This window comes from Sebastes fasciatus, chromosome 15 (assembly GCF_043250625.1).
Source record: "Sebastes fasciatus isolate fSebFas1 chromosome 15, fSebFas1.pri, whole genome shotgun sequence".
Classification (NCBI taxonomy): Eukaryota; Metazoa; Chordata; class Actinopteri; order Perciformes; family Sebastidae; genus Sebastes; species Sebastes fasciatus.
In genome coordinates this window covers 22,482,562-22,503,360 of record NC_133809.1, presented here as the reverse complement: position 1 = coordinate 22,503,360, position 20,799 = coordinate 22,482,562, and the positions used below count along the sequence as shown (strand labels likewise).

Sequence of the window (20,799 nt, the reverse complement as noted above, 5' to 3'; positions counted from 1 at the left end):
TATATATATATATATATATATATATATATATATATATTATTACACCTGGACACTGGAGGACACAGAGGCACATTATTTTTTTAAGATTACCTGTCTCATTCACTACTGTCAGGATATAGTGGCAGTTTAAAAAATATTTTTTTAAATCATATGTGCTCTATTTCTACCCACTGCAGCTTTAAAGTTGATTCAGATTCTGATTAGGACATGCTTTTTTCTTATCTCCACTACATGCCAGGCTCGGCTGGAACTTAAATTTATAACATATGCATTCATAACAGCTGTGAAGACACAACAGGCATTGAAGGGCAATTTTTTACTAATACTGTGTTCTGCATTTCACCCTATTTTCACTCCTTTTCTCTAGTCAAAGTGGATCCAAACACCTCTGCTTCTCTGTTGCTTTGCAGGTCGGCCCAAATTATTGGATTCTTTGGGAACTTTATCAGAGTTTGAACAAGCTGATGAAGAATTCGTTATCCTTAGAATTCATTATCCTCAGAACATTTTAAAAGGAAATTATCATCACATTTAATCGATGATGTCTAATTATCTTTTGATATGTTTAGATATATTTTCTTTTCTTCTGTACAGTTTTTTGTATGTATTTCATTGTTTTTGTTGGATTGTTTTCCACTGTTTGTTTAGGTTTTTCTGCACATTTTGTGTGCTTCTTGTTGTTGTTTAACTTTTGTTGTATTTTTTAAATATGTTAGTTTAGATATTTCTTCCTTTTTTGTTATTGTTGTTTTTTTCTCCTGGGGTTGGGGGGAGGTCTTTTGTATTAGCCTGTAAGGCTTCTTGACCTCTCCTGACACATTTCTTGTTTTTTTTTCATTGACTGGATTTTGTGCAGTTTTATATATGTGCAAAAAAATTAATAAAAAGTAAATAAATATGTTTAGATATATTTTCTTTTTTTCTTTACTGTTTTTTGTATGTATTTCATTGTTTTTATTGGATTGTTTTCCACTGTTTGGTTAAGTTTTTCTGCACATTTTGTGTACTTCTTGTTGTTGTTTAACTTTTGTTGTATTTATTAAAATTATGTTAGTTTAAATCTTTCTTCCTTTTTTTGTTATTGTTATTGTATAAGCCTGTAAGGCTTCTTGACCTCTACTGACACATTTCTTGTTTGTTTTTCATTGACTTGATTTTGTGCAGTTTTATATATGTGCAAATAAATAAATAAAACTGTCTGTTTGACTTGACTTCTTGAGACATAATGAAGATGGGACAGTAACAGACGACCTCCAGAGGGTGGCAGCAATGCAACATCCGAAAACACCAACGAAGAAGAAGTTTAAAAACACGTGACTGGAATTTTCCAGTCGACCGTTGCTCCGCCTCCACGTGCTCCTCCCCATGATGCACCGCGCGAGGCTGCCATGTTGTTCATACGAGAGACGACGACGGACCAGACGGAGCGACTTCACCGAACAGACGACGATTTAAACTCATATTTATCTACAAACGAACAACACTTTTGACTTCTATTCGTAAGTTATCGTCTCGTTATTCGTCTCTGAAAGTAAATCATCGTAATAATAGCGTTATAACTCGTTTACATCGACGTTATCAGAACAAAGGCTTCCAGCTTCAGTCGACCTGGTGAGTAACCCACAGCTACAACAAACAGACTATCGTTTATGTGTGATTATACATGTGTTGTCCTGTAATGTAAGGTTTATGTCAGTGTTTTTTAATCATACGTGTAAAGGAAATGGATATGGCGACTTGTTGTGTTGATAACAGATGGTAGCTCAGCGGGTTAAGCGAGTTAAGCTATCTTTAGCTTGCGTCATTCCGGAAATTTCCAGTAAGGCTCCTCCTCCAGTCCAGGTCAGCTGTTAGTCACGTGGCTTTAGTTGCCATGTTACGCAACAACAGCCACATGCTTACACACACACTGGCTGCTATTATCAAGGCATTTACCTTAAACGTTTTTGCTACTTTGACTACAAGGGGTGAGCTCATTCAAGGGTTATAGATAGATATATATATATATTGATCCCGAGGGAAATTCAAGTTTCCAACATCACAGTTCCAAAGTGCAAAAACATGTTAGTAAAAAGTAAGTAGCACAAAAAAATATACCAGATATAAAAAATACAAGGAGATGAAGAAAAACTGTTAAAACTGAATATAGTGCAGAGTAACAGCTGTGATACGCAAGTATTAAAAAAGTGAATATAGTGCAGAAGAGACTGTTAAAAGTGAGTATAGTGCATTATTATCTGTCCTGCAGACCGTCCTCCCTTGTCCCCCTCCCCTCCATAGAGAGGTGTTGTACAGTTTGATGACTCGGGGGACAAAGGATTTCCTGAGTCTGTCTGTGGAGCAGCAGCCGAAGAGGATGGCTTGCGTTGTCCTGTATGGCCAGCAGTCTGTTGAGCGTTCTTTCCTTTGCCACCGTCACCAGAGTCGAGCTCCGTGGCGACCACAGAGCCGTCCCGCCTGATCAGCTTGTCCAGCCTTGAGGTGTCCCTCTTAGTTGTGCTGCCCCCCCAGCACACCACAGCGTAGAAAAAATAATTACTGTAAAAAGTTATTATTTTAAAGTACTTATGAAGGTTTTTCTGTCTCATTTCAGCTCGTGTGCAGACAACAAAAACAATGACCAAGGCAGAAAACTCACATTCAGAAATGGCCGGTGTTCGTCCGAGTGATGGCATCAATGTAATCTTTGACCAGGACAGCCTTGCCTCATCTCGATCACCTTCCAGGGGCAGCCGTGGTAGTAAACCCTCCGTTGGCTCTGTCCGCCACAGGGGACGCGGCAGCCACAAAGGACGTAAGAGGTCTTCATCTTCGTCCCGCAGCAGGTCCTCCTCTCCCACCAGGTCCCGCTCTCACCCCCGTTGCCACAGACCTTCCTCCCGCTGTCGGTGTGACAACCATCGCAGATATGGCCGTGGCCGCCAATCCCCACCACGGCGCCACAGGTCCCGCTCCAGGTCTTCCGGCCGTGTGAGCAGGCACAGGAGGGCTGTGAGCAGGTATTCCCAGTCCCCACCCACAACCCACGGAAGCGGCTCAAAGTCCGGATCTTCAGGGCAATCTGTCAACTTGAGTTTGGATGGTAAGATGATTGGAAAAATGAGGGTCATTACTCTGGCAAAAATTTTTCAATTTAAGTGATTAAAGCTTATCTCCAACCTTTTTTGTGTTCCCCAGATAAACGTGAACTACTCAAAGCTGCAGAGGCCAATGCTACGAGGATCCTAGGAGTGGAGAAGCTGGAACTTCCTGAAGGTGTGAAACCAATCCTGTCAGAGCAGTCGGTTGAGTCCGAACAGGTTTCGCCAGACACATGGGTGAGACAAGACCCTGAAGAGACTCTGTCACAGGTGGGTTTCTGAGAGTGAATGTCAGCTTCACATTGAACATTATACGCACTAAAAATAAGGCTTTGTCACATATTCTTATTAAAGGCATAAATGTTTTTTTCCATCTTGGACCACATATAAATACAAGGTAAGGGGTGTTGAGAATTTTTTTAATAATATAAGTTGATCATAGCTGTCACACCATTTTATCAAAGCTACACTGTTTGATATACTGTATCTTTGTTGCAATGTCTACAGGTGTCTATTGATTAGTGTTGAAATTCCTATGTCTTGTGTTAACCCATGGACCCCTGAGGGAATATACATACTCTCTGTATTTATTCCTGTCTTCATAGATAACATGACAGTGGTCTCCTTCACTCATCGGCACCTGGGATTAAAGGGCTGTCATGTGACTTGGGTGATGACAATACGTTTGCGTGAAAGTTATTCTAATAAGTCTTGTAATGTTCACAATGTGTAAGTTAATCAACTTGGAGGTTTGCAATTAAACAAACACATATGCAGATTATCAGCCAAGATGCACACAGTCAATACAAATGCTAATCATACACATAGATGATGCACGAGCAATTCAGACATTGTTACACTCACTCCACTTCATATAGAGAGGCAGTAGAATTGACATTCCAAATGTATTGATGCTTGCCGTTGAAATGGGTCGTTGTTATTTATCAGAATCCTTCACTCGCTGATGGAGCACAGGCGTGTGGACTGCGTTATAGTGACTATCCCTGTCAAGAGAGCTAAAAACGAACTGACGAAGAACTCCTCTCCGTATGCCAAAGATAAGTGGTTCACCAGCCGTGTGCTGAGGGCTGGGAAACCCACGTCACCATCATGCTGCCACTGTAGACAGAGAAGACATCCTTTTTTTTTACTCTGATATTTTTTTATTTTATTTATTCTGTTTCAATATCTTTCTTTGGTAGGATTCATTTAATGGTTGAGCCTTTGACAGCAGTGGGATGGGAGGGGTGTTAAGTGTTGAAAATAAATATTAGCAATGGGAACTATAATCCATCTATATGAACCTTACAAGCTGTTAAAGCTCACTCTACTGTCAGTTGTACACGCATATCTAACTAGGTCGTTTTTTTTTGTCTTTTTGAAACAGAGCAGTGATGAGGAGTCTGATGATGATCTGTCCAGCCCAAAGATGTCCCCAAAAAGGAAAACAATCTCTTTCAGCATTAATGTAAGTGACTAAAATTACAGCTTTTCCTAAACTGTTAATGTTGAAAGCCAAATCAAACACTGCTTTACTTATTATTATTCTAATTTTTTTTTCTCTCCTAATCTCATCCCATTAGAATTCCGTGCTCAAACCAATATTGGCCGCTCCGTCTTCTGTTAAGGTAACATCCAGAATGGACAGCTATGAAAGCAGGAAGCCCTACGGCCACTGGATTGCAGTCAAATCGGGCCGAACCTCCAAAGCACGCAAACACACACTCGCCTCATCACACTAGTGTGGCAGAGTACATGGACACTGTAAATATTATAAATATTTTTGTACATATGTTTTACCATTTTATGGTCAACGTTTTCTTTCAGATGTTAGAGTTAAGTGAGACGAAGTGGAGAATTCATTCAGGTGCGATTATCATTTTTTTTTCTCCCTAAGTTGTATATTGTGATTCAATAAAGATATTTATTTGATAAAAAAAAGTGTCTGTTTTTGTAACTAGTAAATCAATGCACTGCACTCATCTTGAGCCTTTAACTGTTCAGGGAAAAGGTGTAATTGGGAGTTAACAAGGTTTTGCAGTTTCCAACACTGACTAATATCATGCCTGTAGAGAAATTAGGTATTACCTCGATCAATAGTGACAACAAGGTTAATTATCCATACAGGAATATTCCTTACTACTTAAGAATCAGTTACTAGAGTAAAGTACTGGTGTATTTTAGATATTCCAGTGGGTAAATAAGTAAGGGATAATGTACAGCAAGCCGGTCATTGTTGTGAAATAAACCCCGACAGCGTGATGCTGAGCTGTTGGATAACCCTGAATTATGGGGTTTATTTCACAAAAATGGTGCCGCTAGCTGTACATTATCCCGCTTATTACAAGGCTACTTACTAATGAAATCAATAATTTGACACACAAGCGGTCTGCCAGAGTCTGAGATCAGAACTTTGCCCATAGCAACGATCCGTGTTACATAGCAACGGTCTGCTATAAAGCAATAACAGACCGTAGAACGCCGTGTATAATCAGAATCAAGTATTCAACAAAGCTGTGTAATAATAATTAATGATTGGTACATAAATAAACAATTCTGTGCAACTGAATGTTGGTAAACTACTAAAGAAAAAAACATTTATGGTGGGATATGCCAAAAGCTAATTTGTTGAGATGCAATATAATTATTTGAAACTCCAAAAAAGGACTAAATACCAATAGGTCTTTTTCATGGAAGACATTTCACAGTAGGAAAAACACAGATGTAAATAATTAAATTAATGATGGCTGACTTCCATGTAGCTGCTTTGATTTCCGTTCCCTGGTATTGTGCATGCAGACTCAGTCACTCACTGAAACCCTTGAATAGAGCCGAGTCATCATCAGTGTTATTAGTAGGCCTAAAATCTGCACTTTTCATACCATGACAGGTCAAAATGTCGGCTGTGAGAAAGGCCTATTGCCTAAGTGTTCACAATAGTGAGTACATGTACAAACAGGTAAACAGATTTGGCAGATTTGCCTCATTGCAAAAAAAAATACAAATTTGTGTCTCGGCCTTCAATTGCACATTTACTCTGTTTCCAAAGGGGTTTTAATCCTTCTGAGTGTTTATGTGTGGATCAAAACCAGCTGCATATTTTAAGATGACCACATGGTGTCAGTATTGCCATACATGTTCATGTTTCAGACTGAGGTTGATGCAGCAGCCTGAATCACCACCAACATGTCTGATTTGATTGGTGATTTAAATATGAATGACGATACAAAATGGCAATTCGGTCTGAATATCAGGGTAGCTGATGCACTGGTTCCAAAGTTACATACAAATAATAAGGTATCCATATACTGCTGTGTTAAAGGGAACTGTGTTGGCCGCGGTCGGATGGAAGACATTTCAACAAAGCACCGGTGTTAAATAATAAACTTAATGATTCCATTTAGCTTTAGGGTCCTGGTTTAGTGCATAATTGTGTTTACTGGAGCACTTGAACACCACAGATCATCGTTAATGTTATTATTAACACCTGTGCTTTTCCTAATACTGTATCTGTGCTGTGTAGAACACCTGTAATACTGTTTTATACTGATCGGACTCAGTTGATGATGATTGATGATCATCTGTCTGCTTACACGTGATTTGAACACGTTCCTTCTTGAGTAACTTGATATATCCTGCTGTTGTGGCCGCTGCTGCTTACCCTAAAGCGCATGTGTGTGTGTGTGTGTTTGGACTGACTGGTTCTTGGCACAGGTTAAAAATACTAGTGTATTATTGCCAGAAGGTAACGTATCTATTGAGCCAGTGATAAATTTAATATCCCAAGATTTCCAGACTGATATTTAGATACATGTCGCAATCTGTTGTAATAAAAAGGTAAAAAATCACACAGTTTCGATTATGTCTCGCTCCCAGACTGCGTGTCTCCTGCTATAAACTTGTCTGTAATTCTGATTAATTACTTTGGTTGGAGATAAGACATGCATAGACACACTGTGACACAGTGAGTCTTAGTAGTGTGAGTGGATGAGAAGAGATAGAGAACTGTTTACTTCATACACACCAAGATCATTGATATGCACTTAAACAACAAGTATAATAGTCTCTAGTTCAACCAGATGGAGTCATCACATATGTTTTTTTTAGGGCTGTAAATCGATTAAAATGTTTAATCCCAAATGAATCTCACATTTTTTGTTCATAAAGTACCTTAAAAGGGAGATTTGTCAAGTATTTAATACTCTTATCAACATGGGAGTGGGAAAATATGCTTGCTTTATATAAATGTATGCATATATGTATTATTGGAAATCAATTAACAACACGAAACAATGAAAAATATTGTGCAGAAACCCTCACAGAATATGCTCAAATCATAACATGGTAAACTGCAGCCCAACAGGCAACAACAGCTGTCAGTGTGTCAGTGTGCTGACTTGACTATGACTTGCCCCAAACTGCATGTGATTATCATAAAGTGGGCATGTCTGTAAAGGGGAGACTCGTGGGTACACATAGAACCCATTTACATTCACATATCTTGAGGTCAGAGGTCAAGGGACCCCTTTGAAAATGGTCATGCCAGATTGATCCTCATCCAAATTTAGTGCAAGTTGGGAGCGTTATTTAGCCTCCTTCACGACAAGCTAGTATGACATAGTTGGTACCAATGGATTCATTAGGTTTTGTAGTTTCATATGATGCCAGTATCTTCATAACTTCCGAGAAATCGATTGCATTATTGCGTTAAAGAAATTAGTGGCGTCAAAACGATTTTGCGTTACTATCGTGTTAACTTTGCCGCCCTAGTTTTGTTTATTCTAGTTTTTTTTTTTTAAATAATTGGTGCCACTTATTCACTTGCAGGCTCCTGTGTCTATGGAAAAAAACTCCCCTATTAAGACTCACACTGTTATTTATCCAGTAATTTCCCTACATTTACTAGGCTTAAATCATACCCATTTTACTTTACAGGGAACACTTCAACTGGCAGTTGGCCTCGAAAGAATCAAAGGTGTCAGTCAGATCATCTGTGAGACACACCAGTGAATTTATGCAGTGTTGTTCCTTACATGATTCCCAGCCAACGTCTTCAGGCTAATCAGATAAGACTACAAACAATATCGCGACTGTACAACTGAACATTTAATCCACTCCCTAACAGCTCTAGAGCAGAGTCAGATATCAAAGACCTTCATCAGTAAAGCATAAACAACTCGTGTCATGGCGTCTTTGCACACCATCCCTTTGTGGGCATCCCATAAATTTATCCTGGGAGGTTGATTCAACCAGATTAGATATAGTGATTCAATTCAACGCTGGTATGACTAAACACACCGATGACTGCCCACCCTGTAGAGGGTGCAATGTTCCTACATTCCCACAGGAGTAGAGGAAAGGGAGCCTTGCGTGGGAAACCTGTTGTTGTCCTCGATCTCTTCTCCGGTCACAAGGCTTTCCTACTCATGTCGCAGCTTGGGGGCAAGTTAGTTAGACTGAGATGTAGATGATAATGAATAAATTGAATTGCTCAATTGTTGGTGCTTATCTCTCTTTGTGCACCTACACTAAAACATTCTTTTGGCTGGCATCTTGGACTAAATGTGCCCTGAGGTTTGATGGTAGTAAATGGCAGTTCATTCTCACGCTCAAGACGCCTCCCATCATGAGACCACACGCAGAAAAACCCGCAGAAAAACAAACAAGTGTGATAATATAAGTGTAAGTGGTTTATTTAAAAAGAAAAAGGATAATAATCATAAGTTGTTTTAACTTGTATTACTGTACAAAAGAACACCACAAATCATTTCTTACAGATAACTGAACTCAAAAATTAAAATGTTAGACGACTGCCTTAAAAGACAGAGTCCATTTTTTAGCATTTTTCATACATGTATCGTGTGTACACAGAAGAAAAAGATGCAACCAAGATGAATAAATGAAGACAAATCTCAACATGTCCAGAGGGAACTGGACCCGCTAGACGGCCGTGCCTCTCTCCAAGTTTTGTTTGATCTCGGCGGTGTATTTGCCGTAGAAGCGCTCCGCCTTCTTGTTGAACTTGGCGTTCCTCTCGTTGATGTAGTCGATGTCGGCGTCGTCGTTGTACGCCCTGCGTCGGCTGTACTTGGCCCGTTTCTCTATCCTGACAATCACAAATAAAAGCAGCTTTAGGGAGGATTTCGTAAACTGGTATGGCCACTATCCATGGCATATCCAATAGCAATAATTGGCTACAGGCAATAATTTAGGGGTGAGGGGGGGTGAGGGGTGTGCATTTAAATTTGGCAAGGAGAGTGGCGATGGAAAACCCAACACAGACGTACGAACTCAGAGGAAAATACTGTCAATTTGTGAGCTCCCAGTCTTGATTCGCTGTGTCTTCAAAGCATTGTTGTGCGTCATACCCTGGCAACTGAATCCTTGTCTAATGCCCCACAGTCGCATCTCTAACACGAGCCTCAGACTGTCTCAAATATAGAACAGCTCAGGGAAAGACCCGGGTAATGAAAAGGTGAAAAGGACTTCTGAAGCAAAGATAAATCAGTGAACTGTTTGAAGCAGAAGTCAGTTAAATGGAGGCACGGTTTGATCCCGATGTGTTCTGACATCATAGTGGCTTTCATAGAGGTTTGCCAAACCATCTACCCACACACACTTACCAAAACAATTAGCATGGTATGGACCATTAGTTTGACATAAGGTCATGTACATGGTCTGACCCGGACCCTGAGAAGTGTTCCGTTTAAGGTGGTCCATTTGGGTAAGTTGCTGCCCTCTCCCAACCTAAGCAACACCCCGTGCAGATAATAATGAACTGCCTCCTCTGGGGCTGATTTCTTCAGATCAGAAAGGCCCTGGTTCACACGAAACATCCCCCGTCTTCCAAATTGGCAAAGAGGTCACAAAGTCACTCCCTCCACACATAATTTATTATGACTAGCCTCATATTTTTGTGGTGAACCAGTGCCGGAAAAAGGTCTGAATGTACCCACTGTCTTTCTGAGATACATGAAAATAAGAACAGAAACTAAACCGCCTCGCGGTCGGATGCCTCCAGTCAAGTTGCAGTTCACATCCATGTCTGTCCAAAATGTCATCACTTCATCATTTTTATTCCATTAGACAGTTGTGTGAAGTTGTCATAATTAGCATATGAATTCTTGTGTTACAGCCAAAAATGAGTTTTTTGAGGTCACGGTGACTTTGACCTCCAAAATCTAATTAGTGAGGATGACCTTGAGTCCAAGTGGACATTTGTGCCAAATTTGAAGAAATTCCTCAGAGGCATTCCTGAGATATCGCGTTCAGGACAGTGGGATTGACGTGAGGCCTCCGAAATCTAATCAGTTCATCCGTGAGTCCGAAGCCCCTTTTTCATACACAAAGTGCTGGCTTGGTTTGACTCGGTTTGACTAGGCACGTCAGCCAAGCACGGCAGGGATGTGCATCTCCGTTACAACAGGGCTGTTCGCTTGCAGATGTGTGTAACCCATAGACTGTACAGAAGAAGTGGACGTAGTCACTGTGACGTCACCCACTGGTTTGTGGACTGCCTTTTTAAAGCCTCGGGTTCGGCTCAAGGAGGGGGAAAAGCAAAGGCTTATTGAAAGAGGCTGGGACACGGTTTTGAGCTCTGGGGTAAGACACATGCACAGTGTAACTGGAGCTGCAGTCATGCAATTTGGTCAGTGCACACTGTACATGTGTTGTACCCCAAAGATATGACGCGTGACTTCTCCTCAGAGGGTGAAAACAGGCGAGGTCACGCGTCATCAACGCGTCATATCATTGGGGTACAACGCATGTACAGTCCGCACCTCCGAAATTGCACGACCACGGCTCCAGTTACACTGTGCATGCGTCATAACCCAGAGCTCAAAACTGTGTCCCAGCCTCTTTCAATTTCTTGGTTCAGCTTTTTGGCCGTCGCCATTTCATTTTTTTGGAACCACGAGTGACACGAGATGGTGGCGCTAAGTACACCCGAACGCTGAATAAGACATTTTCAGGGGACAAAAACGGTTATAATCAACTTTCATGAACTGAAAACACACTGTGAAAGAGCTAAAGATGTAAGACGAAAACACAGAAAACTCCCAGACAACGCAGGGGTAGCGTCCTGTCCAGGGGATGCTTTAGGGTGTGCTTTAAGGTAGCCACACCCTAAAGCATCCCCTGCTTTATGGTCTATTTGACTCTAAATGGGACCATAATTTACTGAATGAACATCATGCTGTATTGAAGAAGACTTGAAACTAGCGATTGAGACCATAAACTCATGTTTACTGAGGTAATAAATCAAGTGAGAAGTAGGCTCGGTTTCTCATTGACTTCTATACAATCAGACTTCTGTTTGCAACCAGAGGAGTCGCCCCCTGCTGGCTATTAGGAATAATGCAAGTTTAAGGCACTTCAGCATTGGCTTCACTTATTTCTCTGTATGGTCCTTACCATAATGTTGTCGGACACCTACAATAACAATCGGAGCTTGTCAGTGGCAAAAACAAGCCTTTTAAGTGGACGTAAATTCAGGGGGCGCAATTGTCCGACATGATTACATTACAGCCCGTTTAGCAGCTGCCGTCTGCAGCGCTCTCCCTCAATACTGGTCCAAATTTCAGAAATTGTTGTCCCTATTGGTGACTTGGACACAAAAACATGAGAAAATAGGGTCCAGGTTGCCCTTTAAAAGGAATACTTCACCCATAACATGACCATATAATCACCCTGAACATTTAACATACGACTAATGACCTGCCTTATTTACAGTTCATTATTTTGTCAAAGTTTCCCGTCATTCTTGTCGTTTCTCAGCAACCGCAACCACAGAGAGCAGAAATCAAAGAACAGTGAGTTAGTACGAAGGTTTATCTTAGTGGTCTGCACAGTGAGTCAAGCTGATACTTAACGGGCAGGCTGAGAGCGAGATGACATTAATGGAGGCTCAGGAGAGGATGTGGCATCTCTCTTTTACTCTTCGAGCGTGACTTACTGTTTCTCAACGTCTTCCACCATGCGGTCAACGCCCTGCTTTGTGGGAACATGGGTGCCGTGGATCAGGCTGTTGGTCGTGGGGTGGAAGTCCTCACCGCTGTGGAGCACCGGCAAAGAAAAATTAGAAACGCACAACCACAGATAATCACAATTTGAACATACTTGAATCTGACTTTTCTATTCCATCATTGTGATCATGGTCATCCCCCCTGTGAGGAAATAATGTGGCTTCAGGGAAAACATGTGTATGTGCATCCTTCATGGTTCTGCATGAACGTCAGAGGAATAACCTGCAGGCGCCGAACTCTTAACGTGCGTGCATTGCACTTGAAAATCCTAAAATTACTTTGGGAGTGTGTAAACACTAACCCCAGGGCAAATGAGGGGATACACAGCTTAACATATAGAAAATGCTTTGTGCACATGTGATGGGTGAATTCTGAGATGATTACGGCAAGCAAAATGTTACAATTAATTTTACTTGACGGGAAATTTCACAGTTACGGTCTTTATAGCAGAGAAGTCTCATGTCATAACACTTATGGCCCTGTTAGTGGGAATGTATGTACACTAATCTAGTAGTGTATTAACAGGCACAAATACAGCAAAAGAAGACGGGACAGAGGCTTAACTCACCATTCCTCTCTCTGCTTCTCATAGCCCTCCATGTCTGGTCTGATTTGCTTGGTGAGCCTCTGGTACTGTCGGAATTGAGCCTCGGCATAACCTGCAGTCCATTGTGTGAGACGGAGAGGAATAAAAAAATAGTTATAATTACCGGAACAAACAGCAAGCAGGCACGAAGCTCAGCGACACAACCTGTGGCTGGTTAAGGAGGGATGAAGAGGCAACTCTCCTCCACCCTTCCTCTCTTGAAGCCCCTCTGGTGATAATTTTCTCCCCAGAGGTTTTAATTCAGAGGAGGTTTTGATGCAACAGATGGCAGCCATATTTAGGAGACACAGCAGTAGATTAAACTGGGAGCAGTTTCTGATGATTAACATCCCCAGGGATCCTTACATTCATCCAGTAGTGCTCTATATACTGCCGCTATGTTAGGCAGAGACATTTTATTATGTGGCAAAGAAGTGGAAAAACCTCTCGGTCACATGCCAGCAGAACAGAATCACGGTGTACCACTCGTTTTCTCAAGAGTAAACTGTATTAAATTACAATTTACTAAATGAGTAGACTGAGGTTCTGTGGTGTCATGCCTAAAATAAAACAGTTTGACTGCCAACCCTGATCATATTAGGTGTGAAAGGGACAGAAATGTCCTCTTGATTGGTCAAGAAATGTGTTAATTACTTTAGATTTCTCTTCAAAAGACTAAGATAAGATAAGAAAAGATATTCCTTTATTAGTCCCACAGTGGGGAAATTTGTAGACTGCAGTCTTTAGTCTGTGCTTTGAGCTTAAAAAGGTGCTCTAAACGATATTCAGAGCATTAATAAAGCAGCAAACAACAATGTGATATGTAAAGATATAGAGGAATAATATCATTCTGTAGAGAATGAAGTTGCTCTCCATCTGTGTGTGTTGTAATCCCAGCTTCTCCTTGCTTTGTTGACGTAGCTGGTCGCACATGCCTTTAGTGCATGTTAATGCATGTGACTGTGCCCCACTGGCTCGCTCATGGCTGTCGCTCTGCACTGCGATCATACGGCGGTTACCGCTGACAACGCCGCCCCGACCGACACCGTGGAAGCGTAGAACATCTTATCAAACGGGGGACCCTGGGACAAAATCGTATCAAATGGGGGTCCGTGGTCTAATTTGTGTCAGGTTAGGGGTCCCTGACATGACAAAAGTTTTGGAAACACTGGTTTAGAGAGAGAGAGACGATTGAGGAAGTCCAGTTCTAGTAACAGATGCATGCGTTAAAAGGCTTATCAGACGCCAAATCACTTCGCAATGAGGTGCAGTACTCACCGGTGGGATTTTTCAACTTTATCACAGCAAAAATTATTTAATCAAATTATGACAAACAAAAATTACTTTCATCACAACAACTGTAGGTAAACAGTAAACGCTGTAATCCACCAGGAATGTACGCTTGCATATATTTGATTGGCCAACGCAGCACCTTGCTGGATGCCATTGTGATATGCTGCAGCAAAGGTTGAGCAAGGTTCAACTGTTTTGCTGGACGACCCTGCAGTATTTTACTGGAACCCCATGCGTTGGAACCCCTGCTATGTCTGCAGACTGGCTCCATTCAAATGAATGAGAGGTCTGCGTCTTTATCACGCAGGGCCTGAAGTCGGTCTGGACATAGCCTTAAACACAACAATAATACACCTGTGATTTTATATTTTGAAGATAAACTAAAAAACTAACTAAAAGTGACCAGGCCGACTCTGACAATGAGTTACTTACTAATGAATTCATTCACACTATGACATGTCTCATACCCTATAAAATAAGTGCAACCAAAGAGTGCACTGCAAACAATCCATGTCTATCTTCAGTGGAGACGCTGCCACCAACCTGCAAATCCTGTGTCTGGGTTCTTCTTCTTCTTCTTCCTCTCCCAGCGCTCTGCATCGTCAGCTGTGATTTCAAGCAGTTTCACTCTGTGATAGTCCTCCCCTTTAGAGGCACAATCCTGAAAGCAAAACATTAATATTTATATGTATATAGGACTGATTTGATATTTCATGAGTTAACTGCCCCTATGTTTAGTTTGTAGCAATATTTAAAATATACTGCTGGAGGTATATTGGTTCCCCAAAAGGCATCATTATTAGATTTATTATATAGATCCAAGCACCAGAGGGCCATGCATAAGGAAATCACACAATCACTCAATTTTCATAACGTCATGGCCATCTGGAATGAAGCTAAGTGGTGAGTGAGAGTGGTGTAAAAATGGTTGGCAAACACTGCTTTGTTTCATGTCATATATATCATAACAACGGCTTGTATATACGCAGTCCTCAGTCTTCCGGTTTCCCTTTTTGAATGACGAATACAGACTACCGTGCCCTGCTGGTGTGGAGAGGTATCTCATCTCACTCAGGCGCTGAACGTACATGGTAGTTGGCTGTCGGCTGTAATCTTTGCAGTGTGTTTGAGTGCAACTTTGTGGCCAAAACAAAGGTGACGAGATGCCACGCAACTGGTAGCCTTCATCGCCGCTAGTTCTCTGATGTTGAGTTGGTGTGTCAGGGCCTTTAGTCAGTGCAGTTTTACCTAATCAAAACATTTTTTATCCTGAAAGCACCCCTCCTCTTGATCAACAATGCCTATCTTAGAAATATTTTATGATACTTCAGCTTCATCACAAGTATGTCAAAATGGGGAGAGAAATTACATGTGACACATATGATTAGATAACTTAAATATATTAATTGTGCCAATTGCTGACACTGCAACTCTGATCTTTGCTTCGGGTCACCATAAACGGACTGGTCAGTCACATCTTGTCATCATGCTGAATATGCAGAGTACTACGGAGTTTATGAATACTATACTAAATAATTAAGAGACTTAAATACCTTTTTCTTTTCGTCTTCAGCAAGCTCCCACTCCAGTCTGGCTTTCTTAGCCTCCCAGTTAGCAGGGAGCTTCAGCCTCTTGTCCTCCTCCACAACCTCCTGGTGATTGAGCTTACGTGCTTCATTCTGCAGTAGAAAATAAAACATCTTTCTCAGTCGTGTTGATTCCTTAGACTCATAACTTTGTGGCTGGTTAAAGTTTGGTGTATGTGTGTGTGTATGTATGTATGTATATATATATATGGATACAGTATATGTGTGTATATATTTGACCAGGAATATTTCATATGAAACATTGGAAGGACCCCTGATTTTCCTTGTGTTCAACTCTTCGGCTTAACTCCTGTGCTTGTTTTATGCATGTTAGTGCCCTAGATGATAGGGTGTACTGTCCTAGACCTCTAACAATTTATCATTATTTATGTTTATTTATTTATATAATATATATATAGTTTTTACTATGACTATTTTATTTTATTTGTGTGCATTTATTTATTTATATTTATTTTTGTACACTTGTTTTTTTTGAGTGCCCTCTGGGTATTGTCATGGGTGAGGGGTGGGTGGGATATCTATCAGTCCAAACATGTTTGTGCAGTGGATTGTCAGAGTTGTATTAACAAAATTCAGAAATACACTGTTTAAAAAGAAAAGAAAATAACACATGAGGACATGTTGTACAAGCAGCTGTATGCAGTGTGGGATCCATCAGACATAACCATTTAAGTATTTTCTTGTTGTTAAAAGGTGTTTTTTTCACAGCTGTGAGTCAGTCCAGCTACATAGGCAAACAGTTTATGGGAACACCCTACAATAAGCTCCAGTCTCTATAAGGTAAATGTGCTTTAATCAGGTAAAGGTAGATGAACAGACTCACCCGTTTGAAGTGTAGCTCTCTAAACTTCCTCAGTGTCGCCTCTCTCTTCTGCGACGGAAGAGCTCCAGGTTGCTCCTTCTCAGTGGCTGGAGCAGACTCCTGAAAACACCCACAGTTAACGTTACCACCACCTCTAGATAATCCAGTATAAACCCAGACTGTTTAACGACAGAGAGTCTGTTACAGACCAGATGGACGAGAACATCTGGCAGACTAGTCGTTTATTAGCTTTGTTAGCTTAGCATAACAACAAGAGACTGTAAACATAATGTGCGGAACAGAAACACAGTCTCCAACCAGACACAATTAAACATCGCTGTCAAAGGAGTTATATTAAACCAGTATTATCTGCCACAATATCAAATAAATGGTAGTTTATAAGCTTACCTGAATACAGGACGCCATTGTTGCGCTAATGTTGTTACACGGAGGAAGAAGACGGAAGTGTGACGTTCTTACCGGATATGACGACAGAATAAACATTTTACATTTTATTATTGTCAGAAAATATTGAAATACAGAAATGCATTTTTCTTACCTGATAAAGACAAAACCTAATATGCAATGATAATAATAACAAAAGTAATACTACTACTACTACTAATAAATAAAAAAACAAACGTTTATCTATCTATCTATCTATCTATCTATTTATTTATCTATCTATCTATCACAACAATTGATATACACATGAAAAATAAATGTATTATATTGCAGTATATAACAATTCAATACCTATTAGATTTGGAGTATGATCCTAGTTTGTAGTTTCTATTCACATACTTATTCTATTTTATTGTCTAGTAAGTATGGATTTAACTGTATTCAACCAACTTTAGGTTGTCTATCTATCTATCTATCTATCTATCTATCTATCTATCTATCTATCTATCTATCGGATAAACATTTTATTATTGTCAGAAAATATTGAAATATAGAAATGTATTTTTCTTACCTGATAAAGACAAAAGCTAATAAATAATAATAATGATAAATAAACAAACACCTATCTATCTATATCTATCGATATCTATCATCTATCTATCAATATCTATCTCTACATCACACACACACACACACACACACACACACACTAACACACTCACAGAAGTACTACATAAAAACACATGCAAATGATATGAGGATTGACTATAATTTGAAATATGTGTCAGCGTTTTCAGAAGTCTAACATAATCAGCTTTGCATTTACAAAAGAACATGGGGCTCTTCCTATAATAGTACCAAAAAGGCCAGCAGTGAAGTGTCTAAACGTGTCGATCACAAATATAAAATGTACTGCTATAACTAGTGTGCCAATGGCCTCCCAAGTCACGAAGGACCTTTTTGAAAATTCTTTCATGTGAAGAGTTTTTTTTTACATCATTCCTCTCAGAAGAGTTTTAGGCTTTCCAGGAGCGGACATAATAATAATAATAATAATAGCTTGTATTATTATATCGCTTTTCAGTGACTCCAAGGATGCTTTACGGAGAAAAAAAAAAAAATAATAAATAAAAATAGAATCAGGATCTGATGTTTAAAAAGTCTTGTCTGTGTTATCTGAAGTTATGTGAAAATTGGCAACCCTGTGGCAGTTTAGTCAAGTTATCAGACATAAAATCAATGTTACATCACCACAAGAAACTCTAACTTTAATTACTTACTGTAATGCAATGATCTTTTTTATCATGGCACCGTGGCAAATGTGATTGCCAGGCATCTTGTAGTCTACAGTAATGTCTTTGTGTATATTTTTAAACCGGACCATCTTGCTTTCCCTTGAAGTTTAAATTCATCGAAAAATTCTGCTAAACTAATGGAAACTGGCAGGCCGCACACAGAAAGCAATTATGAATATGACTGGAGGTTATACAGTGAGAGGCATGAAAGGTCAAGCATAAAGTCATCAGTGTGCCACACAGAGAGTCTGTTCAGACTCCCCTAAACTCAATTGTTATGGTTGCTTTTGCTGCATAGAAATGGAATTCATATGTATTAGCAATGCATGTTATATTTACCCACAAAAAACCCAAGTATCAATCAGGGTCTTGGAACATAACCTCTGAACCTCCGAATATGATTCTATGATCAGATCAGAAGACGAAAGTAAACACTTTCAAGAGCCATTTGAGCGTGTTTGACTTGCCAAAATGGATGTGCTCCCTGTTTGATTGCATTATACTAATAGAGCTCTTTTGGAGGATGTAATTAAGTGGAGTTTATAGTCTTAGATTAAAGCATCCTCTAGATCACAGGCAATGTTAATGGAGTGATGCATTTTCACTGGAAACCAGATGGGAGCACATCACAACAGAGCAAAACATCATTGGCTCCAGTAATGGGCAGGGCTCTACTATTGCCATGCAAAAGAGAAAACATCTTCATAATAAATGACTCTCAGATGAAGAGAGAGTAACAGAAACGTAATAGGAAAATAAGAGGATGGAGCAAATTAGCATTTCCTGTGTATTTAGTTCAAATTTACAACAGCAGTGTGCAGAACAGTTGCAAAACAGGTATAGAGTTGCATATGACTTAAATTTCTGGACATCAATAGAAATGAGCGTGAGAGTTTACACGATGTTTTATGGGTGTGTTCTTTGTCTTCAATAGCCGTTAATGTCTCTGTTAATGTCGTCCACACATCCTTTACACTTCTCAAGTATTCTCATATGTTAACTAAACTCTCCTCAGGGTGCATTCGCTCACTGCCCTGGAAGCTCCAACATGGTTTGCTTGGACAGAGAGCTGGCTAGTAAGAACTTATGAAGTGTTATCTCATGTTCATGTCATGTATGAACCCAAGGTACGGTATAGTAGCTTCCATTCTAGCAACAGTTAATGGGGATTCAGGGCCTTATTGATAACGTTTTTATGTACACGAATATTTAAAAAAATATAATACATCCGAAGAGCCTTTAGAAAGGTGCCGAATAAAAGTATGGCTTTTCCTGAAAAAATGATTCTGATTGTCGATTAATCATTTTAAAAGTTTTGGCGGGTCCAAAATGAATGTTTTGTTTATCTTTGTGGAAGATATCTGATGTTTGGTTCCCACTTCTAACAAGGCTTGTGCGCCAATAGTAAAACAACATTGCTATCACGTGGTATCTCTGGGTCGTCAGTTAGTGTGGAAAAAACTGATAAATGGCTGATAAGTGCCTGGCAACGACTTGTTGTGAAGTAAATGCAATGGAACGGGGGAGGGAGAATGCGACATCTAGTGGCTGAATATTATCAATGTTATCATATATAATAGCACCTTTAAACAGTGTTTGGGGACCTGCTACACAACACATACATTATTGTTGACATTAATCAGTTAAGAGAATATTAAATATTTACAAAAACACCGTATTTACAGTATTATGTGAACATTACTGTAAGTTTAAGTACACATTGTGACAACACTCTAGGTCTGATTAAAGGTACAGTGTGTAGGATTTGGCGGCATCTTTTGGTGTGGTTGCAGATTGCAACCAACTGAGTAACCCTCCGCTCACTTCTCCCTTTCCAAGACTGTGGTAACGTGAGCCACCGAGTGCAAAACCGTGGCAACGCCGCTCACCTCACTCAGAGACCATCCTTACCATAATAACACTACTTTAGGAGCAACAGAAGTCAGACGGCAGCTGGTGGGACCACGGTTTTGCACTCTGCGGCTCACATTACCGCAGTTCCACAAGCGTGTCGGAGAACTAGAGTGGCCTTCAGGTAACATAGAAATGTGACTACCACCGCCTGCTGGTGTGGAGAGTTATTTCATCTCATGCTGCCACAGAACGTACGTGCTAACTGGCTGTCGGCTGTAGTCTTTGCATTGTGTTCAAATGCAACTTTTTGGCAAAGATAAAGGCGGCGTGAGGCAACTCAACGGTCGGCCTTCATCACCGCTAGTTCTTTGATGTCGGCTTGGTGTGTCTGCGTCTTTAGTTTCAGGTGATTATACACTAAAGAAAACATAGTTATGAATATGTATTCCATTTCTGCTAATAGAGCCCCCAAAATGTTACACACTGGTCCTTTAAGGCAAAGGAAAAGGAGTCTTTCTGTCCATTCCTGTTCCAGTGTTTATCATGGGCCCGACTACAGCTTCATACGTTACAGTAGAGATTGGTTTGGTCTAAATTTGAAATCCAAACTGGCTTTGCGACAGGCAATGTGAGGATCTAAGCAACGCTGTCATTGCCATTTAAGGGATACTAAACTTTAAAGCAGTACGACGTGGATCTCACATGTGTCGGGGCCACCCAAAAATGCTGAACAACCACTCCTCGATATTAACTTTTCCAGTCAGGCAAATCATGCCTGAAATAGAGTAACATTATATCTGCAAATAAATTGCACTTTCGGGGCACATTTATAAACACATAGCCGAGCTCAC

At 40.3% G+C, this 20,799-nt stretch overlaps 2 protein-coding genes across 4 annotated transcripts in view; one reads left to right on the top strand and one right to left on the bottom strand.

Annotated features, from left to right (window-relative positions):
* Positions 1-1,362: 1,362 nt before the first annotated feature.
* Positions 1,363-5,021, top strand: rsrp1 (arginine/serine-rich protein 1). 3 transcript variants are annotated; one of them, XM_074661129.1, is made up of 5 exons: positions 1,363-1,499; positions 2,594-3,082; positions 3,178-3,350; positions 4,468-4,548; positions 4,664-5,021. In XM_074661129.1, the coding sequence occupies exons 2-5, from the start codon at positions 2,617-2,619 to the stop codon at positions 4,820-4,822; spliced, it is 879 nt and encodes a 292-aa protein (XP_074517230.1). In that variant the 5' UTR covers positions 1,363-1,499; positions 2,594-2,616; the 3' UTR covers positions 4,823-5,021. The 3 variants fall into 3 exon arrangements, with proteins under 3 accessions (XP_074517230.1, XP_074517231.1, XP_074517229.1); XM_074661128.1 differs by having other exon boundaries at positions 1,378-1,611; XM_074661130.1 differs by lacking the exon at positions 4,664-5,021 and having other exon boundaries at positions 1,377-1,611; positions 4,029-4,531.
* A 3,731-nt stretch (positions 5,022-8,752) lies between these two features.
* Positions 8,753-20,799, bottom strand: part of syf2 (SYF2 pre-mRNA-splicing factor) — a 99,602-nt gene continuing 87,555 nt past the window's right edge. Inside the window, exons 2-8 of the mRNA XM_074661136.1 lie at positions 16,803-16,855; positions 16,416-16,514; positions 15,539-15,664; positions 14,529-14,646; positions 12,675-12,765; positions 12,037-12,135; positions 8,753-9,186 (exon numbers count right to left, since the gene is read on the bottom strand). Coding sequence (XP_074517237.1) covers positions 9,021-9,186; positions 12,037-12,135; positions 12,675-12,765; positions 14,529-14,646; positions 15,539-15,664; positions 16,416-16,514; positions 16,803-16,820 — 717 coding nt within the window. The 5' untranslated portion in view covers positions 16,821-16,855 and the 3' untranslated portion in view covers positions 8,753-9,020. The remainder of the gene's footprint in view (positions 9,187-12,036; positions 12,136-12,674; positions 12,766-14,528; positions 14,647-15,538; positions 15,665-16,415; positions 16,515-16,802; positions 16,856-20,799) is intronic.

Bases quoted from the DNA above. Each gene is read 5' to 3' on its own strand.
- rsrp1 (XM_074661129.1), top strand. From the start codon at position 2,617: ATGACCAAGGCAGAAAACTCACATTCAGAAATGGCCGGTGTTCGTCCG. The intron at 3,351-4,467 runs GTGGGTTTCTGA...TTTTTGAAACAG, and splicing joins CTGAAGAGACTCTGTCACAG to AGCAGTGATGAGGAGTCTGA. The intron at 4,549-4,663 runs GTAAGTGACTAA...TCATCCCATTAG, and splicing joins CAATCTCTTTCAGCATTAAT to AATTCCGTGCTCAAACCAAT.